The 27,835-nt window shown below is 39.5% G+C and overlaps 1 protein-coding gene and 1 pseudogene across 2 annotated transcripts; both read right to left on the reverse strand.

The window, feature by feature from the left end:
* Positions 1 to 1,224: 1,224 nt before the first annotated feature.
* Positions 1,225 to 27,835, reverse strand: LOC147882311 (flowering-promoting factor 1 pseudogene; annotated as a pseudogene). The gene is made up of 2 exons (XR_015543891.1): positions 27,278 to 27,835; positions 1,225 to 1,331 (listed from the first exon to the last, which is right to left on the reverse strand). The product of XR_015543891.1 is annotated as a flowering-promoting factor 1 pseudogene (transcript).
* On the reverse strand, positions 1,832 to 2,184 carry LOC147882312 (flowering-promoting factor 1-like protein 5). Its single transcript, XM_087400219.1, has 2 exons — positions 2,087 to 2,184; positions 1,832 to 1,943 (listed from the first exon to the last, which is right to left on the reverse strand). Exons 1-2 carry the CDS (start codon positions 2,182 to 2,184, stop codon positions 1,832 to 1,834), a joined length of 210 nt encoding a protein of 69 aa, XP_087256345.1.

Below are 27,835 nucleotides of genomic sequence, written 5' to 3' on the forward strand. Positions count from 1 at the left end.
AAGTCATTATAGCCTAAAAATATAGCCTTGGAGCCTTGAGCGCATCACTCAAGATATGTAATCCCACGACATGCATTTGATATGATAATCTCATAGAAATTTACATTTACATGGGGGTTTTGAAGTCATTTATTAAAAGTGTTTTTGTAACTGGAGGTTCTATAATTGCCACCCAACTGCATGTTTTAAGTAGGATTTTTTACTTTTGCACTTCTTCGATGTAAACAACTTAGGACTTGATGCATTATTTACAAAAACATTGCAAAGGTTGAATATCTAACCTATCGTTAACTCTTTAATTATCCAAGTAATAAGTGTTGGCACTAAAATAACCAGTCTCTTTGCAGGATGTTATAGGTTGAAAAAATAAATTATATGAAAAAGGCTATCATCCTTATATGATATATTTATAGCTACTAGCTTTACTTTTCATATAAGAAAGATAAGGATGCAACATGTGTGAATCGATTAGGGAATCACAACTTGATTTGACCTCTTTCAATATAAGATCATTGAGAAATATTTAGCCATGTATTAAAGAAGAGTTCTTACCCTAATTCCACATTTGAAAAATTTCACAGACCTTAGTGATTTATTTTTTTTGGGCAGAAAAAAATAGGTAACCCTAGATCATCCATTTAAAAGGGCCTTGGATATGTCAAGTATTTATTTATTCATTTTGGAAAAAACTCAAAATTTTAAGTACATATTAGCTGAATGCCGAGTGTTATGAGCTTTACTTTGGTAATATGTGATATGACATATTAACCACCACTACTTTCCCTTTTCTTGAAAACCATTGGAGCATTTGTTGTCACGCAAAGCCTCAATTTGTTTTGTAAACTTATTTTTAGGCCCATTCATTTTCATCATCTCGACAACCAAAATAATGGTCACATTTTGTCCCATTTAGTCACCCATGTTTTATATAATGAATAAATCAACATAAGACGAGCACTCTTGAGCACAGATTAAATTATCTTGATTATCTCAGCATCAATGGTTAAGCTATCATAAATTAAATGTGCTTAGCTTACAGTAACCAAGTAAAAGTTTTTCTTCTACTTAATTCCACCCAAAATTGCTTGCAATATCAAAGGACTCAAACAAAAACTAATTCACCTCAATCATGAAATGGGAAGCCTATCATTTATGAAATCTCTCTAACGTCAGTAGCAAGAATCTCTAACATCGTTAGCAAGAAAAACTTTAAATCGTAGATTTGATGGACTGCGTAAGTTACAAGCTTTGTTGTACATGTAAAAGAGTCTACCAAGCAAAGGCCACCATACTCCTAGATATCTTCATGTCCCCATAAGCTACGCACGTCCCTGCAAAGACATGTGCCGTGCGTCAACACATGCAACTCGCCTCTCAAGAAAAGCAAATGTGGAGAGAGAAAGAGAGAGGGCGAAAGTGCACAACTGTGCGCAGGAAGAGAGACTAGAGGGCATTTTCGCACAGCAGTGTAGAGAATAGCGAGGGAGTGTTCCTATAAGCATTTGACTTTTGTATATGGACTGGTGTATCATTCTTAAAATGGTGCGACGTAAAGCAAGTGATAGACTTCTCAAACCAAACACATGATTGAGAACTTTAAACCTCCATTTCTACTATGTAGAGCCACACATGCTGATACTATGAGAATAGCAGGGTATTATGCATTTCCAAAGGCACGTTTACAGTCCAACTATAAGTATAATTTGGATGAGGGTAACTTCTGCTGTCGCAATCGAAACCTAGAAACTCATCTAGTTCCATGAACAGTGAGAAACAAAATGGAAGGAAGAAAACTATCGCTGACTGAAACAGAAGCTCAACCAATTGATCACTAGTCGCGGACTTCGAAAAAATGCCGGTTCTTGATCGCGATGTCGAACATGTGCACTGGCTTGAATCTCGTGAAATCTCTGGGCACCGTGATGAGGTGGGTGGAGTGGCCCCTGTGGAACTAGATGGTGCCGGGCTCCTCGTTGGGGTATCACGACCATCCGATGGCCGTCAACTTCTGCTCGAGGAGTGCTCGAGAAGAGCATAAGAAGAGATAATCTGGTTGGAGGGAAGGTAAACGAGGACTTTATCGTGCCTGCCTGGTTGAGACTCAAACTTGTCGATGTTGTCAGGGTTGGGGTTGGGAACAAGGTGAGTGACGCCATGATGGTTGAAGACCCAGACACCTACCATGCTTGGGGAGGGCGGACTTGGGAGGCTGTACTAAGCAAGGAAAAATCGGGAAGCTTTTTGGCGACAATCTAACGTAGAGAGAGGGTAGCAAGGCTATGTAATGAGCTACTGCGGTGTGGGGATGGAACTCTATGGAAAGATTTCTCGCCAGAGACAACCTTGGAACTTACAGAGAGCTGAGGGTGGCAGACTATTGATAATGGCGGCTAAGGGCCAGTGCCTTTTATAACGAGCAAAACCTCAGATTATTCCTTAATCTCCATTTATCTAGGGTGTTAACCTCGCATTTAACCAAGCCACATGACATGGAGCGCAGGAGCACTAGGACAGTGGCGTTTGCTGATGGTTCTCCTACTTCAGCTTACCTATTTGTTGCGGTGGAGGATGCCATTTGGTCCTTTACACATAGAAGGCTGCCAGCTCGCTACTAGAGTGAGCTTGATGAACGAAAATCGGCAAAACGAAATCTCGCATCACACCCCCCGAGACATCATATTTGCCATGGTGGACTCCAGGTCTTGCTTGTGGGGCAGCTGCCCACGTTTGGGTGCTCAAGAGGAGAGCACAAGCTGGGAGGGGTTTCGATGCGCCGGGAGTCAACGCATTTGTGTACAGCTTGCTGTTTCGGCATACTGCCATGAAGGCAAGCTTGCGTTCCAAACCAGCCCACTATGACTCCTCTCAACTTTCTTTCCTTCTCCTTGGTGATTCTCTTATGATAATAGATGCTTCTCTTTCTGCCTTCCTTCTCATCAACTCTCGTCTTTTTCAGCTGTGCTGCAGCTGCTCCCCCTCCCTTCGGTCCTTCCTTTAACTTTTCGCCATTGATGCGTCATGGTATTCCAGCCGTCCCATACTGAATCTGTTTGCTACACCTCCAATTGCCCACTGCTACATGCGGCGCCCCGTTACCTGAAATGATGTAGCGACCTTCCTTTATACCAATAACATGACTGCCACCCCTTTGCATAATCATCTACCGCCATGCTCGCAACTCCGTATACCTTGCTCCTTCGACTTGAGTACCTGGATGTGTGGGAAGATAATGGATTTGAGATCGAATTATTCGATCTCTAGTCTGCAGGGGAGGTTGCGAATTGTTATCATTTTGAATCAAAGAGAACCGATGAGCTGAATCAAGCGTCACTGTTTTGAGATCGGTGCGAATTTTTTCAAGATGGCCATCGTTGGTCAAGACGGCATCGCGGTTCGTGGGCGGATGATTCGTTGCCGGTATCTTGCTTTGTTAGGGTGGTTGCCGCTCAAAAATGCGTATATTCGCGGAAAAGTCAAACATTCTCTTGTAGCGGGAAACAATAAAGGCTTTGTTTTGAAATTCCCATTTACGAAGAATACGGAAGGTTGCTTGGAGGCACCGCAACAATCACAAAAAAGAGCAACATAATTTAAACCAAATAAAATTTTCCGTGGCCCAAACCTTAACAAAACCCAATTATCCAAGCTTCGGAGCCATCAACGAAAGCTTAGGGTTGCTTACATCCACAGCAAGAATCCAAAAAGAGTCACATAATATAAAGAAACAAATGTATCTAATAAAAAATACGCTATGTGTTAGCACTGATACGATTTCCTTCAATATGTGACATGACACAATTTTTCCGAAGGAAATAATTATACTCAAGCATAGCCTACGATAGTTTACAATCTAGGTGATGTTCACTACTTATGTGCTTAGCTAGACATCATACAATGCACATTATCCTCCCAAGAAAGTACATATAAAAGGACACTCAACGTAAAGAATCATATTCTTCTTGAATGGATAAAAAAGAGCACTTAAAGACCATTCTATCTCCCTTATTTATGATTTGGACCTCAAGGTTATGATGATATCTATGAGCATCATCTTTTGTTAAACATTTATTGTCCACTTTTGAAAGGCAATATATATAACTATAACTTTGTTTATAATGTTGGTGTATCATAGTTCTAAAGAGAAGAAAACCTATTGTGTGAGATTTTGTTAAGAATATTATACATAAAAAGTAAAAAGCATATAAAACTTGTCATTTCAAAAAATAATAGTCCATCATACAAGAGTGAAACTCTTTTCAATGCCACCTCTATTGTGTATGTGTATGTGTGTGGTATTTGAGATTAGAATGTGAAAGTGTCTCTCGGGGGGGTTACTAAATAATATATGTGACTATCATGTGAGTTCAACATAAGGAAAATTTTAATTTCATTTTTTGTTACATTTTCACAGACTGAAGGGTGTTGTAAAAAGGATTTTGAAAAAAATTTTATAGATTGAATAGGAAAAGGGTGCATTTTATTAATGAAAATTTCACAGATAAGGGGTTTAATAAATAGGCCTTGAATGCACGTGATATATAGGGTTTATACATAGTGATCCCTCGAGAAGTGTCTATTAAGTTTAATCTCAACTTTTAAGCTCTGTAATTTAACAAGCTAGCAACCATCTATAGTATTTCAATCAAATAACCATTGGAACAATTGCGAATATTAGATGTTGTAATCTTTTTAAGGATCATTAGATATCTAGGGATAAGGAAAGCATGCATTTGGAGGTGGATAGCCAAGAGGATTTGTGAGGGGAAAGGGGAAGGAGACTAAAGACCAAAAAGAACCCAGTCACAAACATCAGTTCAACATTTTCTTTTCAAATGGTGATGCTTGAAACATCAATGTGAAGTAAAAGGGAAATGCTGACCTGGAGGGGCCATTTTCTAGAGACATTCATGGAGTTTGATTAATGCAATTGGTGCACTCTACATAGGCCACTATCTTGTTTCCTAGTGGGTTCATGAATTGTTAATTTGTAGCTTTGTTCCATATATGCAAATTAAAAAAGCAAGGCTTTATTTGGTAGCTACAAGTTTATGTCTATATAAAACAAGCTCACTATGGTTTTTAAGGTTATGGATTTCCAAATCATGATCGATGTCCTTTCTTATACATTTAATTCAATATTTGCAACTGAGATTTAAAAGATGATTTTTTTGTCATTAGGCATTTTCTCATTGTATTGTGATCCATTAAACAATGACAATCAGAATCTTTTTATTGGAATAATGGAGTTATAATACAACTATATGACCAAAACACTTTGCTTTGACAGCTAGTGTTAAAGGGTATGAAATTGAATTCCATTGCTAATGCTATGCATGAGGTAGACACCTAAAAAGATTTCCCCCATATTCCATGTTAAAGAAATGCAAAGAGTTTAGACATTGTTTAAGAGTCTAAACACTTGCTTTGATATGCCATATCCAAAGACAAGAAATTGGAGTGAATTGCTAATGCTATTAATGGGATAGACCTAAGAGAGACAAGATTGCGGCGTCATTGCTAGCTTTGAGGGAGCCAATGGAGCCATGGATGATTATTGTGGCATAATCCAAGATATCATTATGCTTGACTTTCGACGCTTCTTTGTGTATGTTTTGGATGTAAAGTGGTTTAAGGACATGGTGGAAAGAGGCCCTAATGCAACAATCAAACGCCATGCAAGTGGCTTTGTAACTATTGACTCCACAAATTTTTGGCAAAGTAGGAAGGACACACTAGTACTACCGCAACAATGTGAACAGGTACTGTGCACACACATAAAAATACTCGCTTTTAAATATTTGATGCAAGAAAAGTAACATGATTGTATTTGTGTTTGAATTAGGTTGTCTATCAACCAATGGTGGATAATAATAGATGGTGGCATGTCATACCTATTATGCCACGTTCCAAAGTGATGTATAGTACATTTACTAATATGGAGCATATGGAGGATGATCATGGCCATGGACATGATGATGACCGTGATACAAGAGAGGAGGATGATCATGAGATAGGAGATATAGATATTGAGGCCGGCATTACCCGTGAGGATGAGCCTACCATTGGAGATGCTGATTTCGATGAGCACATGAGTGGCACAAGTAGTAGTGGGTTGAATGTATTTGTAGATCTAAACACTTGTTTGGATTTTGAAGTAGATAGTTTGGCAAGGGTTGATCTCATTGAGGATGAGATTGAACCGTAGCCCCACAATTGATATTGGCAAAACTATTTTACATATTGTCTCATTCTCCTCATTTCACTTAATTCTTGTATATGTGGGCTTGCAAAAAATTATGTGCTTTGGTAATCATGGGCAATGTTTGGAAAGCAATGATGTACACCAAAATCTCACTTTCTTTATTCTCTGGAGCGCGTCTATTTACACGTCTAAATGCGCATCTGAGTCTCAAAGTAAATGCGCAAATAAACACGCAAATACACGCGCAAATAGATGCGCTAATAAATGGGATGTTAGACAGGCCCGTATTTTCTCAGGTCAAACGCGCAAATAGACGTGGTGATTTACGCGCAAATAGACGAGCGTTTAGCCGTGCCTATAGACACGCCTGTAATTTCTCTACTAAAGCAACGCCTATAGACGCGCCCGCTATTTTGCGCGTCTACCAAGTGCGTCTATAGTTGCTTTGTGTTGTTGTGGTTGCGTGGCTCCCTCACAAAGTCCGGCCACTGATTGTCTATGTGCTTCCAAGCTACACAATCTACGGGAATCCTCAATGTGTCATTAGTGGACCGATGAGATGCATGCCATGTCATCAACTCCGCGATGGATTTGCATCAGAACATGTGTTGTATTCTTGCAATGATGGGAAAGTCTCTCAAGACCTTTACTGATATCTGCTCACCCTGCAAGTCATCTCTATATCATCGTTCCCCACACTTTGAACAACTAGCCAAATCTCCATGCTCACAGCAAAAGAGAATATAATCATTATGGCAAGCATGGATGGTATCATAATCCATACCCACTGTTGTTAGCATCTTTTTCATTTTATCTCTTGATGCGGGCATGGTATTTGGTGCAGGCAACATCTTTTGGAGCAACCTATCACAATTCAAACATACATAGGCTTCGAACAATGATGATTCGGTATACTAATCCATACATGATGATTCTCAAAACAAACAATATCCAAATAATGAGTCAAATTAATGCAAGAGCTAACCTCATTAAGGCCGAGACACTTGTATCCAACCACCCATACTTTACTTGCAGATTCAAGATTGAGAGACAAGCATGTAGTTTAGACATCCTAGCATGCTTGTACAATTGTGTTGATTGCAACTCTCACATTTTGACCTTAGACTCTGACATCACATGTACATGGGATGTAGTGCCCCTAAAAATAGAATCCATCATGTCGACCATACCCTCATCATCATCCGGAAGACTATAGTCTTGCTCAAAGTGTGAAGGTATATGCATACCCTGGTCAGCCTCCTCATCCTGTTTTAAGATTTCATGTAAATATAAGATCTTGTATTTTCTGGTATCCAATATTAACCACGAACTTAAATAGCTTTGACTTACTGATAATCCATCAACACGTGCAACACCAATAGTGGGTACTAGTTCGGTCTCCTCCCCATACATCCGCAAGTGGCACATGATAATATGACGTTGATGTCGTACTTCTCGCTTGCAATGACTGCAATGATAGTATAACCTCTCCATAAGCCACTTTGTGCTCCCAGGCGTTGGCGCATCATCGGACGGGCTTCCACTCATCCCTTCCATCTACAATTATAAATCACAACATAAGTGGCAAGAAAATATATTAACAGTTATAAAATAGCATCTATGAGCTTTTTTTAAAACTTAGAACATAAAATGTCTTAAAGAATCACTATATAGCAACATTTTGCTCTGTTCCGTCACTATATAGTGACGCTTTTAATTAAAAACATCGCTATATAGCGACAGAAAAGCATCGCTCTATAGCGATGCTGTGGGTTAAAACCAAAACCCGATGTGACATGCAGCGCTTTCTTTAGCACTCTCTAATCTCTATTGTAAGCAAGGCAATCTCTCCTCCCACCTATTTCCGATGACCTCCCACTCTATTCTCCACTCCTCACCACTACTCACCCCTCTCCTAGCTCTTGTGCTCCCTCTCCACCCTTCTCCCTCTTTGGTTTCTTGAAAGGAAGTTTTTCAAGAGGTGAGTCTCTTTCAACAATGTAGGTAGGTTTTTTGTTAGATTTCATTTTGTGAGTGCTTCTCCTTGTATTGCTAAACCTGTGTACTAGTTTTCATGCTTGATTTCAAAAGATTGAATCAAAAAACGAGATTTCAAGAAAGGAGACTCACCTCTTCTAGTCTTTCTTGTATCTCTCTTCCTTCTCTTTCTCCTTGTCTCCTCAATCCAATCTTTTTGAGAAGTTGCTTTTGTAATCTCCTCCTTCCTCTAACATCTTATTTGAAAAATGGTATGTTTCCTCTCTTTTGTAGGGCCAGTCTACAAAACACCGAGCGGGATGTACTATTCTAGGTAAGTGCTTCCTCTTTTTTCCATTTGTTATTTTTGTTATTTGCATTGGCCTGCAGCTAGCGCCTTAAGCGCTAGCTACAGTGATGGGTGTAGGAACCCTCTCTTCCCCTCTCTTTCCTCTTCTTTCCCTCTTCTCTCCTCTGCTTTCCCTCCTTTCCTTCTTCTCTCCTTCAATCTTTCAATCTCTTTCCCCCTCTTTTTCCCTCTTTCCTTTCCCTCTTCTTCTCACTTTCCCCCTTCTCTTATGCTCATGCATAAGCATAAGCATGAGCATATGTCTCCTTCTCTTGCATAAGCATAAGCATAAGAGAAGGAGACATATGCTCATGCTTATGCTTATGCATGAGCATAAGAGAAGGAGACATATGCTCATGCTTCTCTTTTCCTCTTCCCCTTTTCCAATCTCTCTTTCCTTTCCCTCTTCTTCTCTCTTCTCCTCTTTTAATTCCCTCCTCTTTCCCTCCTCTTCTTCTATTTTAATTCCCTCCTCTTCTCCTCTTTTCCCTCCTCTTCTCCTCTTCTTCGTCTTTTCTTCTTCCTCTTCTTTCCCTCTTCTTTCTCTTCTTTCCCTCTTTCCTTTCCCTCTTCTTCCTCTTCTCCTCTTTTTTCTCTTTTCCCTCTTCTCTCCTCTTCTTTCCCTCTTCTTTCCCTCTTCTTCTCTCTTCTTTCCTTCTTTCCTTTCCCTCTTCTTCTCTCTTGCCCCTCTTCCAATCTCTTTTCCTCTTCCAATCTCTTTTCCTCTTCTTCCTCTTCTTCCTCTTCTCCTCTTCTTTCTCTTTTCCCTCTTCTCTCCTCTTCTTTCCCTCTTCTTTCCCTCTTCTTCTCTCTTCTTTCCTTCTTTCCTTTCCCTCTTCTCTCTTTTCCCTCTTCCAATCTCTTTTCCTTTCCCTCTTCTTCCTCTTTTCCTTTGCCTATGCCTATGATTATATTTGTTTTTTGTTTTTGTTTCTGTGTCTGTGTCACTGTTAGACATGAGATCACATCGCATGTTTAATGCGTACGGACAGCCTTGCAGAGGAGACATGATGATCTATATGCTTCAGAGAACTTTGATTCCTCTGAGGTGACACCTCAGGGGACTACCATGGGTCTGACTCCTGTCGAACCTAGCACTGTGACTGACTCCTCTCGGACATGGCACTACGACTACCCCTCGGGGAACTCCTTTGCTAGTCATGCATGGCTTTATCGAGAGTCCCGATGAGTTTGTAGCATAGATGAGCGATGAGGAGGCAGCAAGATTCTTCTCTCTGCTCTGTTAGAGGACCTCAGCAATTCCCTCCCATACATCGATGGCTGGACCTATTGCCCAGCCATCCCCTTGTGCCCCTTCGACCGAGGGGTCATCACCTGTGCGTGCCTCTCATAAGGGAAGGAAGAGTATGAGGGGTAGCTTATGTTGTGCTGACTCGAGAGATGTAGACGAGCCAGCACAGTCACATCCCTACAGGTCTCCACTTGGTTCGGAGACACAGTATCAGTCAGGTCCCTTGCCCTCTCCTACCACTGCTACTCCTCACTCTGGAAGCACTCGCACAGCTTCCACTCCTTTTGACTCTACTACCATCAGTCCTCTTTACTCATCATAGGATCTCTCCTATAAAATCACGGCTACCGGAGAGATAATAGAAGATAGAAAGGGCAAAGCAGTGATGGCAACCATGAGGCGGTTGATGAGCCATCACTTCAAGAGCACCATTGCTACCGATGGGCAGTGTCAAGATGACTAAAAGAAGCAGGTGATCATCAATGAATTAAAACAAAAATACCCTAACCTGCGAAATTGGGTGTTTAATGAGAATTATATGCGAGAGTGCATGGGTTTGGTCTTGAAGCATTGTAGATCAACCTTGCATATTTCCATCACAAAGGGGTTGGGTAAACCCAGCTGGGCAGACAAAGCTAATTGGAAGTTCTTCAAGAAGCATAATAGGGACCATCCCGAAATGTTCAAGGGTCAGAAGAGGGCTGCGAAGAGACGGCTGGACATCGTAGGTACTTCACACTTTGGTGCAGGCAGATGGTTGGCATTTGAGGCAACCGTTGTAAGTCTACTTCTTCTCATTTAGTGTATTGTTCTATTTGTTTTACTACATATTACATGCACTTTAGCTAACTCTAACTCTCGTAAATATGATCCACATCAAGCTGCGATGGGTCGTCTTCCTACAGATGCAGAGACGCGATGCACATTTTGCATAGGAACAAAGCCATGGTTTATTGAGCAAGAGGCAATGGAAGCGACAGTCGATTGGGCTGAAGTGGCTGCTCGCACGGTATAAGTCTACTCCTACTTGTAATCTCACTTTTTTAATTGTTTTATTCTTTAAGTTCCAATCTAATTTTCAATTTATATGGTTCATTCTTAGGGTCAAAGCTCAAGCGTCCCATCACCGGAGGCAAGCAATCACCAGGGCCAGGGATCAGACGTACGTGATGAGGATCAGGGAGAAGGCACAACTCACGAGCACCAAGGATCAGGCCAACAAGACGAGGATGAGAATGAGGACGATGAGGATGATTCGAATGAGTAGTAGTAGTAGTAGTAGTAGCAGTTTGCATATACTTCGCCACGTATGTCATTTTGTATATCCGCTCATTTGAGCAATTTTATATCACCCTTTCAAAAGGGTAATTTTATAACAAAAAATATTGTATATATTCGACATGTATATGCTTTTGTTGCTTGATCATTTCATTTTGATTGATTTTGTATCACCCTTTTTGCAAGGGAAATTTTGTTATAAAAAACTTTTTTTTGTAATTACAAAAAAAAAAAGCATTAGTGGGGCAAAACAGGGCTTGCTATGGCCCTGTTTTGCCCCAATAATGCTTTTTTTTAAGTTCTATTAATTGTCGCTATATAGTGACGCTTACCAGTGTCACTATATAGCGATGATTATTAGTGTCGCTATATAGCGACGTTTAACAGCGTCGCTATATAGCGATGCTTCTTTTTCGATGCTTTTAACGACCTTAATAACGACGTTTGCACCTGTGAAAAAAAAAATTTATGTAAAAAGCATTGGTATTTTTGTCAGAAAAGGGCCTATGCCTTGTAGTGATAGTATCATGTGGCCCTGTCAAAGCAATCCTGGTAGATTGGACAACATGGCCCGTCCATGATGAACTGTAATCATGCAGCTATTATGGATCATTTGCTGAGACTATGCCTCCTTCGATATGTTGCAAGGTGGATTCTGTGCCACATGCCTGAGTTTACAAAATTTATAGTTACATTTGAGGTGGCCAAAAAATTACAAGTGATGCCCATTTTCCAAAAATTTAAAGACCCAAAAGTTCCCATTTGACACTTCTACGAGGGTGCATCAATTCGGAGGTCCACATGAACAAATGCATCATTGGCAATTGTTCAAAAGAATGGTAAACAGGTCACACATCAACACCATAAACACGAGGGTAGCCAGGATGGATAGCAAGATGACCAACATGCTTACCTGATGGGTGTACATTTGAGGAAAATTGATTTGTAAAAACACAAGAATTAAAATCGCTTAACATTTAAGTATATTGTAACAATTAAAATACAGCACTAAAAGTTCTATTCGATAAAAATGAATGCAAAAACAATAGTAATTTGCAAATACAACATGCTAACTTTTATAATTCATCGCATCATCTCCAAAATCCATTAACAAAATTGATATATGTCATACAACCTATGCGAGAACTACAGTCTTCGCAACCGAGGATCTGCATAAAATGTTGCTTCGATGCCAAGAACATCATACAATTGCTTGGTGTAAGGAGCATTATAGGTTGGTCATGCGCTCCTGAGCTTTAATGTATTTGCCAAGCATACCAAATGAAACCGATGGTGGCATGAGAGCGCATAGTATCCGGTCGTCGTATCAAAGCGATCTTGGCATATTGGACATAAAGGCCCATCATCCACAAAGGTAATACGCATGGGAAGGAGGGAGGGTTTTCTAACAACCATGGCCTTTGTCTTCAATGTGTTGGAGTGTTGTCATCCTTGCTGAGAATATGAAGTGGAGATGAGGCATTGGTCCTCGTAGGCATTTTCAAGGTCTTGCCTCTATCCTATCTGTTTGAGCATTGCATTGAAGCGATTCACTTCAGCAAGAAACCGCACGTTCTCACTCATCACTCATCCATATTCAGACGTCGCATCACCCACTATGATGCTTGGAAACATGAGATCTTCCCTTGTTGTACTTTGTGTCGCAGGTTGTGGACCCTTTGCACCGTCACCCCCCTCTACACGTTCATCTCCCATGGCTTCACGCACATTCATAAATAGTTCAAAGCTTGTCACAGAAACTACACAGATGCAAAACATGGCTAATGAGTCCACTATATGTATGATCTAACAACTATGAGTACAAACAAAACAAAATGGCATGTACTGCACTCACCTAATCAAGTCATTTTTCTACATTAAGAGGTCCTAAAACTTCTATGTTGCTCATCATTCGCACTCCGGTGGAGTTTACAAATAGCTCTGTTTCCAAAAACCTTTTTCAGTCTGGGTGATGCAATGACGAGGATAGCGGTGGTAGCGGCTGTCCTTGGTTGCGATGAATTTTTGCTACGTATTCTAGGTTGGGAGACAAATTCTATAGGCATGTCGAGCACGAACTTTTCATACAACATCTTTGCAAAGTAGAGTGGCACAACTCCACTATGAGGCTTATCCCTTAAAAAATGATCAACAATATATAAACTAGAAGGATGACTATTTAAAATGACATTCTAGGCTAGCCTTCAAAATTGAGGCCTGACATAACTCGCTTGAGGGTGAAGTTTGATGATGGGACTTGGTCTTCTTCTTATAGCCTAGGACATTGAATGGTGATGGTGCTTTTGCACAAGAGCAAGTGACATCCTCAATGATCCTTAAATGCTGCTTTCACCTTATGTTTCGTTTTGATACAAAAACTAGTTCAGTATGTGTCTCTTAGACACATGAACTATGTAGAGGGGGAATTTAGAGTAGTTACCTTTGTTTCACACTTGCAATGTCTTCACACTTCTTAAAATCTACCATGATGCACGCACTACAAAAGTAGGAAAGCTATTGTGTTTCTATTGTTGAGGCTTTGTTTATTGCATGTTAAATGTTCCCTTGTGGAGAGGTTAGATGTAATCCAAGTTGCTACATGGTGGGAATTCTACAACTCATCTTGAGGGCATGTTAACTAATTTTGCTAAAGAGCTCGCTTAATAAATGGTGCCAGACATAAGCCATGTTTCACCTTGCCATGATTGGATCCAAAAAAATCCACAGCATTTTTTGACTCATGAGGGATTTAAACTCACAACAAAGTGGAATCCATAGTCTCATTTAATCTCAAAGGGCACATCATCTGACCATATCCATGTTAGAGCTATATATAGCTTGCCCTAACTCAGCCTAGTCCTCAACTATATATAAGCCTATGATCTATGAATAGAATCACTTTCTTGGGAGCAACTCTTGTGTTGGTCTCTCTCCTCTTTCTCTTCCTCTCAACACAACTCTTGTGTCCATCTCTCTCCTCTTTCTCTTCCTCTCAACATGGTATCAGAGCATATGAATGTAGTGGAATACAAATAACATAATCTTTTAAGTAAAATATCAAAGCATTGTACTGAACTACGATGATATCATGGTTCCCAATCATGTACAATATTAAAGAAAGTTGGTTTATCTCTATACCATCAGGCAAGAAAGCTCAACACATAGATGTATGTCATAGTGATTACTGAAAAACAATCAAGTACTCAGCAAGTAATGAACTAACTAAGAAACTGGTCAATAAAGGATGCACTAAATAAAAACTAGCTTAATATATGTGAAGCATCAGTGGCTTTTGCTTTTGCAAAAGGACCACAAAACCACAAGTGCTGAAGCGCTAAACTCTTGTTTTCATCACTGATGACCTAGTAGAAATAAAAACTTGCTTTCATATGATAGATAACCTTTTGTCCAAGTGATTTTCTCAATCAACTTTCTAGTTTGTAGAACATATATAATTATCACTACAAAAGCATGTAGATTGGGCTAACTTACTCTTAATGACTAGATTGAGACTCTACTTGGCATCGATTAGATAAGATCTTGATCCCTAAAAATTGACGCTTACAACAAGGATCATGTGCTCTTGGTTTTTATGGATAGGACCGATGGGTGTTGGGTCTCCTCTTCATCTAAATTTTTATGGAGCGCCATAGTTAAAGAAGTTTGCTTTGTGTGATTGAATATCTTATTTCTTCATGTGGGAATGTAAAAGCATGATATGCCAGTGTGTTCAATCCAAGGGAACATAAATACTGAGTGCAAGATGGTGTGATCAACTTATGGAGATTGAAAGCGGGAGGGTGGCATCGTATCAGAAAGCTTCTTATCATTAAGTATATTTTTTCATTGCTTTTGCTTTTTCTTCAAATATTGTTGACTCTATGAAAGTATCAACCTTTTTGATCCTCATGCCCTAGATCAATGCTATGAGTGTTCATCTTTCTGTCCAAACACTCTTCTACCAGTTTATTGATAGCAGACAACAAAAAGAAATAACCATAATTAACACTATATTAGAGAATTTGGGAAAATCCTAATTCCCATGAAATAAAATATAGTCACTTCAAAAGTAAAATTTGATGTTTTTTATTGAAACATTAGCTCCATTGAGGACCATGCACAATACTTTCCCAATTCCTAGAAACCCAAGCAAAAATCTTCTGTATGTTGCTATGGCAAAAGGCCTTAATAGATGTGAACATGGCTCCATGGCCAAAAAATTTGTTGATTTGCTAGTGAAAGAAAGATGTTTGTTGTTTTGTATGCATCAAAACCACAAACAAAGGCCAATTTATAGATGTTGCATTAGGAAGATTCATTGGAGTAAATTAAATTGCAGTATTGATATATGCAATAGGATTGTTATAGATCTTTGACATCCATCATATAACTGTGGTCTTCAAAAACAAAATTAAACTTGCAACAACTGTTAATTTTTATTTGGTATATAAGATGTATCAAATTAATGTCAAATGCATATGTTTCTATGTTGATAAATTGCAGTATTGACATATGCAATAGGATTATGGTAGAGCTTTGACATCCATCATATAAATGTGGTGTTCAAAAACACCGTTCCATCACAATAGAGCTCATGAACCTCTCCATCACAATAGAGCTATAATCAAAACCATTGACACATAGCCAATTTTGCACCACATCGTTTAACATAATCATTAACAATTCCATACTAGTATTCATACTCACAAAGTAGCTCATCTCCGAAGGAGATATCCTTTATGGTTTACACAGTAATGTAGCCATGGGCACTCAAATTTCCTTGTGACTTTTGAGCCCAAGGTGGTAGTTTAGGGATGTATACAAATATAACATTTGTTCTTTCTTTATAATACATTGAGCTATTTATATATCCAGCAATGTTTCCATACAATACATCTCCCACAGTACATTTCACATCTGTCAATGGCTCAATGAATGGATCTTCAAACATTCCATAAGTCTTCATCCTTGGGAAAAACTTGAGGAGAGATCTCCAAGTATCATAATCATACTTTGGACCATTATATACCATCAAATCTTGTTTTTTCTTGATGCTCGTATGTACAAAAAGACCATATCCTGCCCCAAGTATTGTTGATTTCTTTACTTCATAATGGATGCCATCCATTTCGAACACGTGCTCAATGGGTATGGGCAATTTATGTTTCCATAAGCCATTGGATGCAGGATCAAAATTTGTAATAAGATAGCTCTTCAACTTTTCAGGACAATCTGCAACACCTATCATATGTTTAAAATCAAAGAATCATTCTTTTAGTGGAGGAATACAAACTCACATCACAAAGCACATAGCATTTTTTGGACAAGGTACTAACTCAATGTCTATTAATTCTTTCACAAAACAAATTGAAACATAATGTTTTGCTAGTTGAATCTAACCAAATAGTGTCCAAATATAAATCAGAATGTAGGTACAAATGTTTTAGTTGAGCATTTGTGTCTACAACTCTAATTAACAAGATCACTCACATTCCCTAATGGTTGTCTATGCAATAAAATTGAATCAAGTTGGCTAAGAATGCCCTTGCAACATCGGCAGTGATTCCCCTTTCCTTGCATCCAAGAACCATAGCAAAGCGTTTTGCCTCACTATCTTTCAATGGCCCCATTTTGGCAATTTTTCCTAGCATGCATTCTTCCTCTTCATTCAATGTAACATGTTGAGCATGCACCATACTTCTTGTAGTAGGACAAGTCCCTCTCACTCTAGTTTTGGTTATAGGTGAAGTAATACCTTTCTCTATGTCTTTTTTTGAACTACGAGTAGACATATGAGATTCGACATTCATCCTTTCGAGAACTTCTTTGTTTTTTTCTTTGAATTCAAGGATCACTGGTTGAAAATAATAGAACATATCATGCCCTTCGACAATCGGAGCTTGACCAAATCTGTTAGAAGAGATGGCACTACGCACATCTACTGCATCATCTAGCATCTGTAGGTATGGTAATAACTCATGAAGCAAAATAGAATCACCACAATCTATATCAAATTTTGTAGGGAAAATGCAATTTTCTGCTGGATTAACACAACCCGTGTAAGGTGAAACATCAATGAACATTGTTCTTGCTGGTTTGCATTCCTCTTTAAAACAACACCACACTCTCATCAATGGTTTAAACTCCGCTTCCACATTCATCCTATCTGGTCGAATGATTCTACTCTTTGTATGCTTGTGGCATGCCATCGCACCCCAAACCATGAAGAAATGTAACTTTCTGTTAACATGATGCTCCAAAGTGTCCAGCATGTGTTGCACCATGCCCTTTTCTTTTCTCCTGCAGTGGACCAAATGCCAACATGGTAGTGATCGAGCAACCATTGTAGAAACTCTAAACACCCAGGATGGAGAACAAGCCAATGCTTCCCATTGTGCAAGCTCATATGCTTATTTGACTTCGAAAAACAACGCTCGAGCAATAACCCTTTCAAATCTATTATCACCGCTAGTCTTATTTTTGTTATCACCTCTTTTGACATTATTTCTGAGGGTGACATTATGTCTTCTCCTTTACCTTCTAAGATTTCTTCCTGCACCTTGGCTTCATACAATGACATTGCATCTTCTCCTTTACCTTCTAAGCTTGCATTCACATTTGTCAATGGAACATTAACTGCAGACATTGCATCGTCAACATTTTCAATCAACCATGTTGAGCTTGGAACTTGCATGCTAATGTTCATATTAGGCACATAATGAATCATTGGATCATGTATCACATGTACAGGCAATGCTTCTAGCGATGTGAAATTGAGATGGCCAATATCTGTTGATAAACAAGGAAATGAAATTCATAAGTAGAAACAAACTAAATATTGAGATGGAAAACCAAATTGTCAAACTTTAGGTTGTGTGCTCTCAATGCAATTTGTTTGTGTGAAAGCATTCATGTTTTTCTTTTTCAAAACAAAATTGGAATACTAAAAAAAAGAAAGCATTCATGTTCATATGCTTAGTATACCCCCTAAAGTTGTTGAATCTATACCCTTTCAAGTTATTTTAATCCCCAAAACTACATATCCTTACAATGCCAAAAACCTTTGCATAATATATAGAGTGGAGTCCAACATTATCTAGCATTGCCCGAGTGTTCCCACTAAGAAAAGATTTGGCCAAGCAGCCAAAACATATTTGAGCATTCATATGAAGTGAATAAGGATAGAAACAATAATTTACACTAATTCATTCATCACGATCAAGACTCAACACACTTTTTAACATTTATGAACTCATAAATAAATTTGGATGTGTATCACACTCCAAAGGTATTACAACATGCAAACACATCTTTTCATGAAATATAGAAAATTAAACATATTCAAGAATACATATGAATGTTTGAATTATGGCAATGAGATAGAATGAATTTCCAAGTAATATTAAAAGATCTTTGGAACAAAATTAATACATCATATGGAGAATATAGCAAGATAACATATGGAAAACACGAACACCATATAAAAGGACAATTTCAAGGACCTGATGCTTCCTCTTCTGTTTCCCAAAACTTTGAAGCGTGTTTTTGTAAATGCTCACGCTGCTCTTCATTGAAGGGTTGAAGCTCTTTTTGTCCTGGTTCTTTATCCCCTCCACCTTCAATTGTATCATCTTCTTTTGATACCCCCTCTATTGCTAATATTGGTTCTTGCAAGCCAGCCCATTGTCGAATTTCATGATTACTGTAAGCATACATGCAACATATACTTTCAACCTTTGCCAACTCCTCATAAGTCTCAACAACTGAAACAACACGCCTCTTACAAGAAAGAGACTCTATTGCAGCAAGCCCCTCAGAGAACAAGTCCAATACATACTCATCTTCTCGACAGAAACCCATGATCATGTCTTTCATGATACTTGAACGTTTTCTTTTCAAGGATAATTCAATGTCAAATTCATCATCATCCTCCTCGTCATCATCATCCTCATCACCTGATTCTTCTGCACCACTTGATTTTTCATATTTTTCATCTGCAACATATATTGATGGCTTACATTGTGCATTGGTATAGCGCTCAATATCGTTGAAATGCTTTTCCTTGCTTACCAGTACACAGGCAATTAAGCCATCCATAGATCCAGTGACAAATATATCTGTAGTTTCAAAATTAAGGCAACCGAAGTGTATTTTATATTGTCCGCATGCCTTATTTAATGCATTCTTCAAACTTGATACATGATCCATGGTCAAGAACACCACAAGAAGGAATTGCACTGGGGGAGAAGCGATTGTCGTCAAGCTTTTCAACAAACACTCAAAGCGATCCTCATTCCAATTTCTACTTCTGCTTGGTCCATACATTACATCCAAAAAGGCAACCCCTATTGCCATTGGCTCTTGGTACACATTATGTATAAATTCCATTCCCTCCATGTTTGAACCGATTGTGTAGAACCTCCAAGGCCGGGTGGAATTCGGTCCATGACTTGCACCTTCACTTTGTCCCATAATCCACCTCAGATACCCCTTTGCAGCATCAGGCAATGGTGGAGTTTCCTTGCCCTGTTGAAGCTTCACTTTTAACCATGAGTTAGAGCAACCACGAATCCGATGATACAATTCTGGAGTAATTTTAAAATGTGATCTGCACTCATCCCAATTTTTTAACATTAAAGAAGGCCGTTCTGCCGATATAAACATATAAAGTTCTTCTTGTAGTGCAGCATCTCTCTTGATCTGCATAGCTCGTCCTTCAATATCAAGAATCATGGCATCAGTCTTTGTTTTAGCTATGACTACTCTACCTTCCTTAATGTCATTTTGAATTTGACCAATTTGATCATCACTCAATCCACGCAAGCATCTAAACATTGAGACTATGGGTTGCCTACGGCATTTTCCATATTGTGAATATTTGCCTGCAATGTAATCCTCAAGGATGGAGATCCAACCATCATAAATGGCATCACTTGTGATTATCATATGTACATCCTTCGTGGCAAAGCTATTGCCCAATGTTACCTTGCCAGTGTCAATGAAAGCCTACAAAATATATGAATCCATTAGAATGCAATAATTAAGAAAACCGACTTGTAAAAAATGATTCATAATTAAAATCTGTACTTACATCCCAATTCTCACGATCTGGATGTCCTTTTGCAAGCCCTTGTTGTGCTTTCTTGGGTCTGTTAAAGAGAATCCATTGTCCCCTCACCTGCTTAAGTATATCAATGTATGGACATTGTCTCAAGATATTTTGAGACTCCAGGTTTGCCATCTTTGATATCTCCACACAAACGCGTGCGGGACAATTCACTACAATCCTCGCCTGACGGGTGTGGTAGTAGTTCTTTCTTTGGGCCATGCTGTTATCATCATTAGATGTGAATATTTTAGCAGCATATATTGAATGTTGTCCAAATAGTATCCAGTAGTGGCACTTGGTTAAATCCTTTTTATCTACCCTTTCTAGGGGCTGCTTTGTTTCAGGATTGAAAGGCATTAAATCCGCTACAGTAGCAGGAGGCCTAGAGTTATAACCGAAGTCTGCAGCAAGCTTCTCCACATGCTCTTTGTTCAACCCTCTATATACATAGCTTGGAGGAGCTTTTTGACATCTTGCAACTGGAATTGAAAATGTTGCATGCAACCCGAATGGGTAGTATTTTTCATATTCCACCAAGCCTGATGGTTTCTTTTGCCCTTTTTTTCCTATGACCTTTCCACTTGGCTCCAATTCACTACCACTGCTTCTTTCCACAATGGCTAGCATACCCTCTCGAGGTGTTCCTTCTTGTGGTAGATCAACTATAGTTAGCTTTCCTTTCTTTGCTCCTTCTCCACTACCACCTGGTGCTTGAACCATAGTCGATTTACCTTTCTTTGTTCCTTCCCCACTATCTTCCCCACTCTTACGCTTCTTTAATGTTGCTGAAACTTTGCGATATGATTGAATGATTGTTGTCACTGTGTGAATTTCATTTCCATCAATTGATTCAACACTTATCCAGCCTCTTGAGTGCATGTTGTCATCTACATCAAACTTCATACGAGATGCTTCATAATCACTGGGATCCAAGAGAAACTTCTTATTTTGATTTATAATGATCAACAATCCAATATCTCCCTCTTTTCCAACCACATCTTCAGTGATTTGATGTACCGATCCAACACAAGTGTATGCACTTTTATTAGGTAACAAAACAAATAAGTGAACTCGTGTCAACTGTGCTCCCTCAATACTATATATGTCAAAGTACCAAGGTATGCTTTTCTCTGTAAATCCACTTACAACTTTCTCAACCTTCTTCACATTTGTGTCTTTCTTGTAAAAGACCCAAGCAATATACAAAGTATCATCTTTATAATCTTTAAAGTTAGACAAAACACATTATCGATAAACATATCTGAAATAGAATCTAGAATTGACACTAGACCTAGTAGTAGATTTGAAAAAGTACTAGATTCTAGGGAGATTTGGCCACACTAGGGAGAATTGGCCGTGCGGCCAAATCTTATGGGCTTCTTTTAAAGCACTGGAAGGGGAGGTTTGGATGTGTAGCCAAATCATATGGGCTTCTTTCAAAGCACCAAAGTTTGGGGAGATTTGGCCTTGTGGCCAGATCTTGTGGGCTTCTTTCAAAGCACTAGGGTCTGGAGAGATTTGGCTGTGCAACCAAATCTTGCTAGCTTCTTTCAAATCAGTCAAATCTTTCTAGCTTCTTTTAAATCACTTGGGTTTAGGGAGATTTGGCCGTGCGGCCAAATCTTGCTAACTTCTTTCTAATCACGAGGGTCTATGGAGATTTGGCCGTGCGGCTAAATCTTTTCAAAGCACGAGGGTTTGGGGAGATTTGTGTGCAGTCAAATCTTGGTAGCTTCTTTCTAATCACAAGGGTCTATGGAGATTTGGCCGTGCGGCCAAATCTTTTCAAAGCACCAAGTTTAGGGAGATTTGGCCGTGTGGCCAAATCTTGCTAGCTTCTTTCTAATCACAAGGGTCTATGGAGATTTGGCCATACTGCCAAATCTTTTCAAAGCACCAAGGTTTGGGGAGATTTGTGTGCGGTCAAATCATGCTAGCTTCTTTGTAATCATAAGGGTCTATGGAGATTTGGCCATGTAGCCAAATCTTTTCAAAGCACCAGGTTTGGGGAGATTTGGCCATGCAGCCAAATCTTTTCAAAGCACCAGGTTTGGGGAGATTTGGCCGTGCAACGAAATCTTTTCAAAGCACTAGGTTTAAGGAGATTTGGCTATTCAGCCAAATCTTTTCAAAGCACTAAGGTTTGAGGAGATTTGGCTACGATGCGAAATCTTTCTAGCTTTTTATAAGTCACGAGGGTTTAGGGAAATTTGACTGTGCGGCCAAATCTTGCTAGCTTCTTTCTAATCACAAGGGTCTAGGGAACAGGATTTGAGGAGATTTGGTTGTGATGCCAAATCTTTCTAGCTTCTTTTAAATCACCTGGGTCTAAGGAGATTTGGCCATGCGGCCAAATCTTACTAGCTTCTTCTAATCACGAGGGTCGAGGGAGATTTGGCCATGCGGCCAAATCTTGCTATCTTCTTTCTAATCACGAGTGTCGAGGAAGATTTGGTTGTGTGGCCAAATCTTACTAGCTTCTTCTAATCACGAGGGTCGAGGGAGATTTGGCCATGCGGCCAAATCTTGCTATCTTCTTTCTAATCACGAGTGTCGAGGAAGATTTGGTTGTGTGGCCAAATCTTTTCAAAGCAGCAAGGTTTAGGAAGATTTAGTTGTGATGCCAAATCTTTATAGCTTCTTTGAAATCACCAAGATCTAGGGAGATTTGGCTGTACGACCAAATGTTGTATGTTTTGAAAGAAGCCAGAAGATTTGGCCGCATGGCCAAATCTCCCCATTTAAAATTTAAAATTCAAATCTTAAGATTCAAATTTCAAATCTGAAAATTTCAAAATCTTAGATTCAAAATTCAAAATTCAAAATTCAAAATTCAAAATTCAAAATTCAAAATCTTAGATACAGAATTCAAACTTCAAATTTGAAGATATGTAAGTGAAATCATATACTAAAGACCCTACTTTCAAATCACACTTCGAGATTCCTACTTTTACAAGACTCTTTCTTTCAAATCGTGGTGTTCCGAAATGGAGAAAATGGAGAACATGCAAGAATTAGGGACACTTTCGATTTCTTTCGTTTTCTTACTTGAATGATTGAGTAGCCATCGTAGGAGCTAAAGAGAGAGTAGCTGTAGCAATTGTAGAAGTTGTCTTTCTTGCTGGAGTAATTATACCGATGTGGGCGATGAGGAAGAAGATGGACGAAACGAGGAAGGAAGGAGGACGAGGGCTCTGATGGTAGGAGAAGCAGAAACCGCGACGAGGAGGAAGATGACGGACAGAAGAAAGAAGGCGTTGAGGGCGATGAGGAGGAAGATAGAGGTGACGAGGAAGAAGGCGTTGCAGTGATGAAGGAAGGAGGAGCAGAAACTGCGACGGGAAGGCGTTGCAGTGATGAAGGAAGGAGGAGCAGAAACCGCGATGGGAAGGCGTTGCAGTGATGAAGGAAGGAGGACCAGAAACCGTGACAGGAAGGCGTTGCAGTGATGAAAGAAGGAGCAGCAGAAGCCATGACGGGGAGGAAGAGGGAGCCGACGACGAGGAGGAAGAGGGAGCCGACGACGAGGAAGGAAAGAAGGAGCAACAAAAGCCACAACGGGGAGGAAGAGGGAGCCGACGACGAGGAGGAAGAGGGAGCCGATGACGAGGAAGGAGGAGATGAGGACGGTGCAGGGAAAGGAGGAAATCGCCAAAAATGGGGGGAAGGCGAAGGCGTTGCAGCGATGAGGAGGAAGAGGGAGCCGACGACGAGGAGGAAGAGGAAGCCGACGACGAGGAAGAAGGAGATGAGGATGGTGGAGGGAAAGGAGGAAATCGCCAAAAATGGGGGGAAGAAGCAATCCCCCCAAAAAAGCATGCTTTGGGGGGAGGGAGCAATCCCCCCAAAAGCATGAAGAGCAAAAAAAAAAAAAAAAAAAAAAGACCTCTTTCTAATCCAACTTTTGTGTGTGGAATCTATGGAGAGTTGAATTGGTAATGGAATTTTAAAACCTACATAGTTAAGTACACATTGCTAGGACAAAACTGGGATGGGGAGCCTCCCGGGACCTCTTATTTTGACATAGTTTTGAACTTTTTTGCTTGCAATTAGCTAAGCAAGGGTGGAGGAGTGTTTTCCAAGAACTACCCCATCTAAGACGTTGTCCTAAAGCTCTCAAACCACCCTAGGTACACATTGGAGATCTAGGAAGGGAGAGAACAAGATGAGCCTAGCACTTGATTCCCCATGAAGACGAATTCAATTCCTTCTCATAGGTTTGCTTTTTATGCTTGGTTTAAAAGGCTTGTTTAGCTTTGCCTTTTAAAGTTTTGGTTTTTTAATAGTTTTAGATTTTCTAGTTTGCTTTTAAAGTAATAGTATATTTTTTATCATTTTATTTACTTGGGGATCATATTTGGATAACCAATCCCAATGCAATAGAAAAGCATGTTGGACAGACAAGGTGTGTTGTTCTAGGTCATCTAAAATTTAGAAATGGTATGTGTGCTAAACTTTACTGAACTCCTTGGATTTACTAGAATATTGGTATCAATCATAGAATCCAATATATGGTTGTAGATGACACGTGTCAAAATTGTTTCCATCATTGTGCACCTTGTATTTCATCTTATTTTTTAGTAGATTAATTTTTAGCAAGCTTCAATCAATCATACTAGATATAATTGTGTCCTTGGAAAGTTTGGCAAGGCACGTCTTGAATTTCTTGCCTTTCTAGCATGCTATGAAATTTTGAAGAACATATTTCAAGATGGATTTCACTTTAATGTAGTCAATAAGCTCTTGGTATGATGTGGTGTTGTTTGACAATAGCCATCTCTTCTTACCTGGTCCTATAACATCAACCATTTCAAATGTCCTCCATTGTACAACAACAACGTTGTATTTTTTATTTCATTAGGGCATATAAATTGCTTCTACTTCACACCATACCATGGGAATTTGCCACAAATGCATTCAATTTGTGCCACTCATAATCTCCCTTTGGACAAATCATTGGCTTCCACACAAAACATAGTGTGTTAAACCTACTTGCCCTTGCAACACACACATAAAGGATATAAGTCGCCAATTTATGGAACATTCAATTGCAAGACATGGACATCAATCTTGATGAAGAAATGCTCTAGTAAGACCACATCTCGATCAGGTCATTCAAATATTGGTGGGCTAGGTCAAAGTCTATGTGTGCTTTGCAGCAACACAGTATTTGGGTCTCTCTACATACCAGGGCTTGCAATGCTCAAAGCTCCTCTTCCCAATCCTTATGTCGTGGGTAGGCCCTGGGGGCGAATGTCCCTCAACGGTAAATATGTATGAATGTAAAGAAGTCAAGATTGATGCAACAAGGAAAGTAATGTTTAAAAAGAAGTAGAAATCCTGAAAGTGACAAGTCATAGAATGCAACGAGAACATTTTGCATACCTCTGGTAGGACATGGGTGTGCAATATGTACTTTATTTGAAATTTACTAGTGCGAGAGAAGAAATTTTTTTTTGCAAAAGCAATATATGTCAAAATTTGTTAAAAACTGATGGCTTTGTTTTGTAGCCTCCGGTTGTACACATCACCAACAAATGCAAAGAGGCCCAAAGTAGTTGGAAAAAGCAAAAGGCAAGACGCAAAATGGTTGGCTACTAGGTATAATGCTATGTGTTAAGAAATGGAACCATCTTTGGCATTCTTAGGGGTCTCATTGTGAGGTACTGACTTGATAAAGAACCAATTCAAAATGATAAATAATGCTCGATATATGTCAAGTGCATTGCACATGCATCAATGGAGTTTTATCTAGTGTGTTTATTTATGGTTGACGTAAGCTAAAAATATCACAAATATCAGACCACCATGCAATAGTTCATAATTGTGGAGTGCATTTTTTCAAAACGTTTGTCTTTCCAACTAAATTGAAGAGTTATTGAGTGTGCCCTGATATGTACTCATACAATTGCAACGCAATATAGGACACTCCCTAAACCATAGCAAAGGCTCTCAATTGGTTGCCTCGTTTGGTTTGTATGTACGAAGCTCAAAAAGTGGTATTCAAAGGAACAATTGGTTTGAATATATACATGTAGAGCAATTATTTAGAAGGGCCTTTTAGTTTGGATATGTCAAGTATTTATTTATTCATTTTGGAAAAAACTCAAAACTTTCAGTACATATTAGCTGAATGGCGAGTGTTATGAGCTTTACTTTTGTAATTATCTCTTAAAGTTATGTGATATGACATATTAACCACCACTACTTTCCCTTTCCTTGAAAACCATTGGAGCATTTGTTGTCAAGCAAAGCCTCAATTTATTTTGTAAACTTATTTTTAGGCCCATTCATTTTTGTCATGTAGACAACAAAAATAATGGTCACATTTTGTCCCATTTAGTCACCCATGTTTTATATAATGAATAAATCAACATAAGACGAGCACGCTTGAGCACACATTGAATTATCTTGATTATCTCAGCATCAATGGTTAAGCTATCATAAATTAAATGTTCTTAGCTTACAATAACCAACCAAAAGTTTTTCTTCTACTTAATTCCACCCAGCATTGCTTGCAATATCAAAGAAGGACTCAAACAAAAAAGTAATTTACCTCAATCATGAAATGGGAAGCCTATCATTTATGAAATCTCTCTAACATCGTTAGCAAGAAAAACTTTAAATCGTAGATTTGATGGACTGCGTGTAAGTTACAAGCTTTGTTGTACATGTAAAAAAGTCTACCAAGCAAAGTCCACCATGCTCCTAGATATCTTCATGTCCCCATAAGCTATGCATGTCCCTGCAAAGACACGTGCTGTCAGCACATGCAACTCGCCTCTCAAGAAAAGCAAATGTGGAGAGAGAGAGAGAGAGGGCGAAAGTGCAAAACTGTGCATAGGAAGAGAGACTACGTAAAGCAAGTGATAGACTTCTCAAACCAAACACATGATTGAGAACTTTAAACCTCCATTTCTACTATGTAGAGCCACACATGTTGATACTGCGAGAATAGCAGGGTATTATGCATTTCCAAAGGCACGTTTACAGTCCAACTATAAGTATAATTTGGATAATGAGGGTAACTTCTGCTACCGCAATCGAAACCTAGAAACTCATCTATAGTTCCATGAACAGTGAGAAACAACATGGAAGGAAGAAAACTACCGCTGATTGAAATAGAAGCTCCACCAGTTGATCACTGGTCGCGGACCTCGAAATATTGTCGGTTCTTGATCGCGATGTCGAACATGTGCACTGGCTTGAATCTCCTGAAATCTCTGGGCACCGTGATGAGATGGGTGGAGTGGCCCCTGTGGAACTGGATGGTGCCGGGCTCCTCGTTGGGGTATCGCGACCATCCGATGGCCGTCAACTTCTGCTCGAGAAGAGCATAAGAAGAGATGATCTGGTTGGAGGGAAGGTAAACGAGGACTTTACCGCGCCTGCTTGGTTGAGACTCAGACTTGTCGATGTTGTCGGGGTTGGGGTTGGGAACAAGGTGAGCGACGCCACGATGGTTGAAGACCCAGACACCTGCCATGCTTGGGGAGGGCGGAATTGGGAGGCTGTGCTAAGCAAGGAAAAACCGGGAAGCTTTCTGGCGACAATCTAACGTAGAGAGAGGGTAGCAAGGCTATGTAATGAGCTGTTGCCGTGTGGGGATGGAACTCTATGGAAAGCTTTCTCGCCAGAGACAACCTTGGAACCTAGAGAGAGCTGAGG

This window comes from Dipteris shenzhenensis, chromosome 29, assembly GCF_047967505.1.
Source record: "Dipteris shenzhenensis isolate YYH24624 ecotype China chromosome 29, Dip_SZ_1.0, whole genome shotgun sequence".
Taxonomy (NCBI): Eukaryota; Viridiplantae; Streptophyta; class Polypodiopsida; order Gleicheniales; family Dipteridaceae; genus Dipteris; species Dipteris shenzhenensis.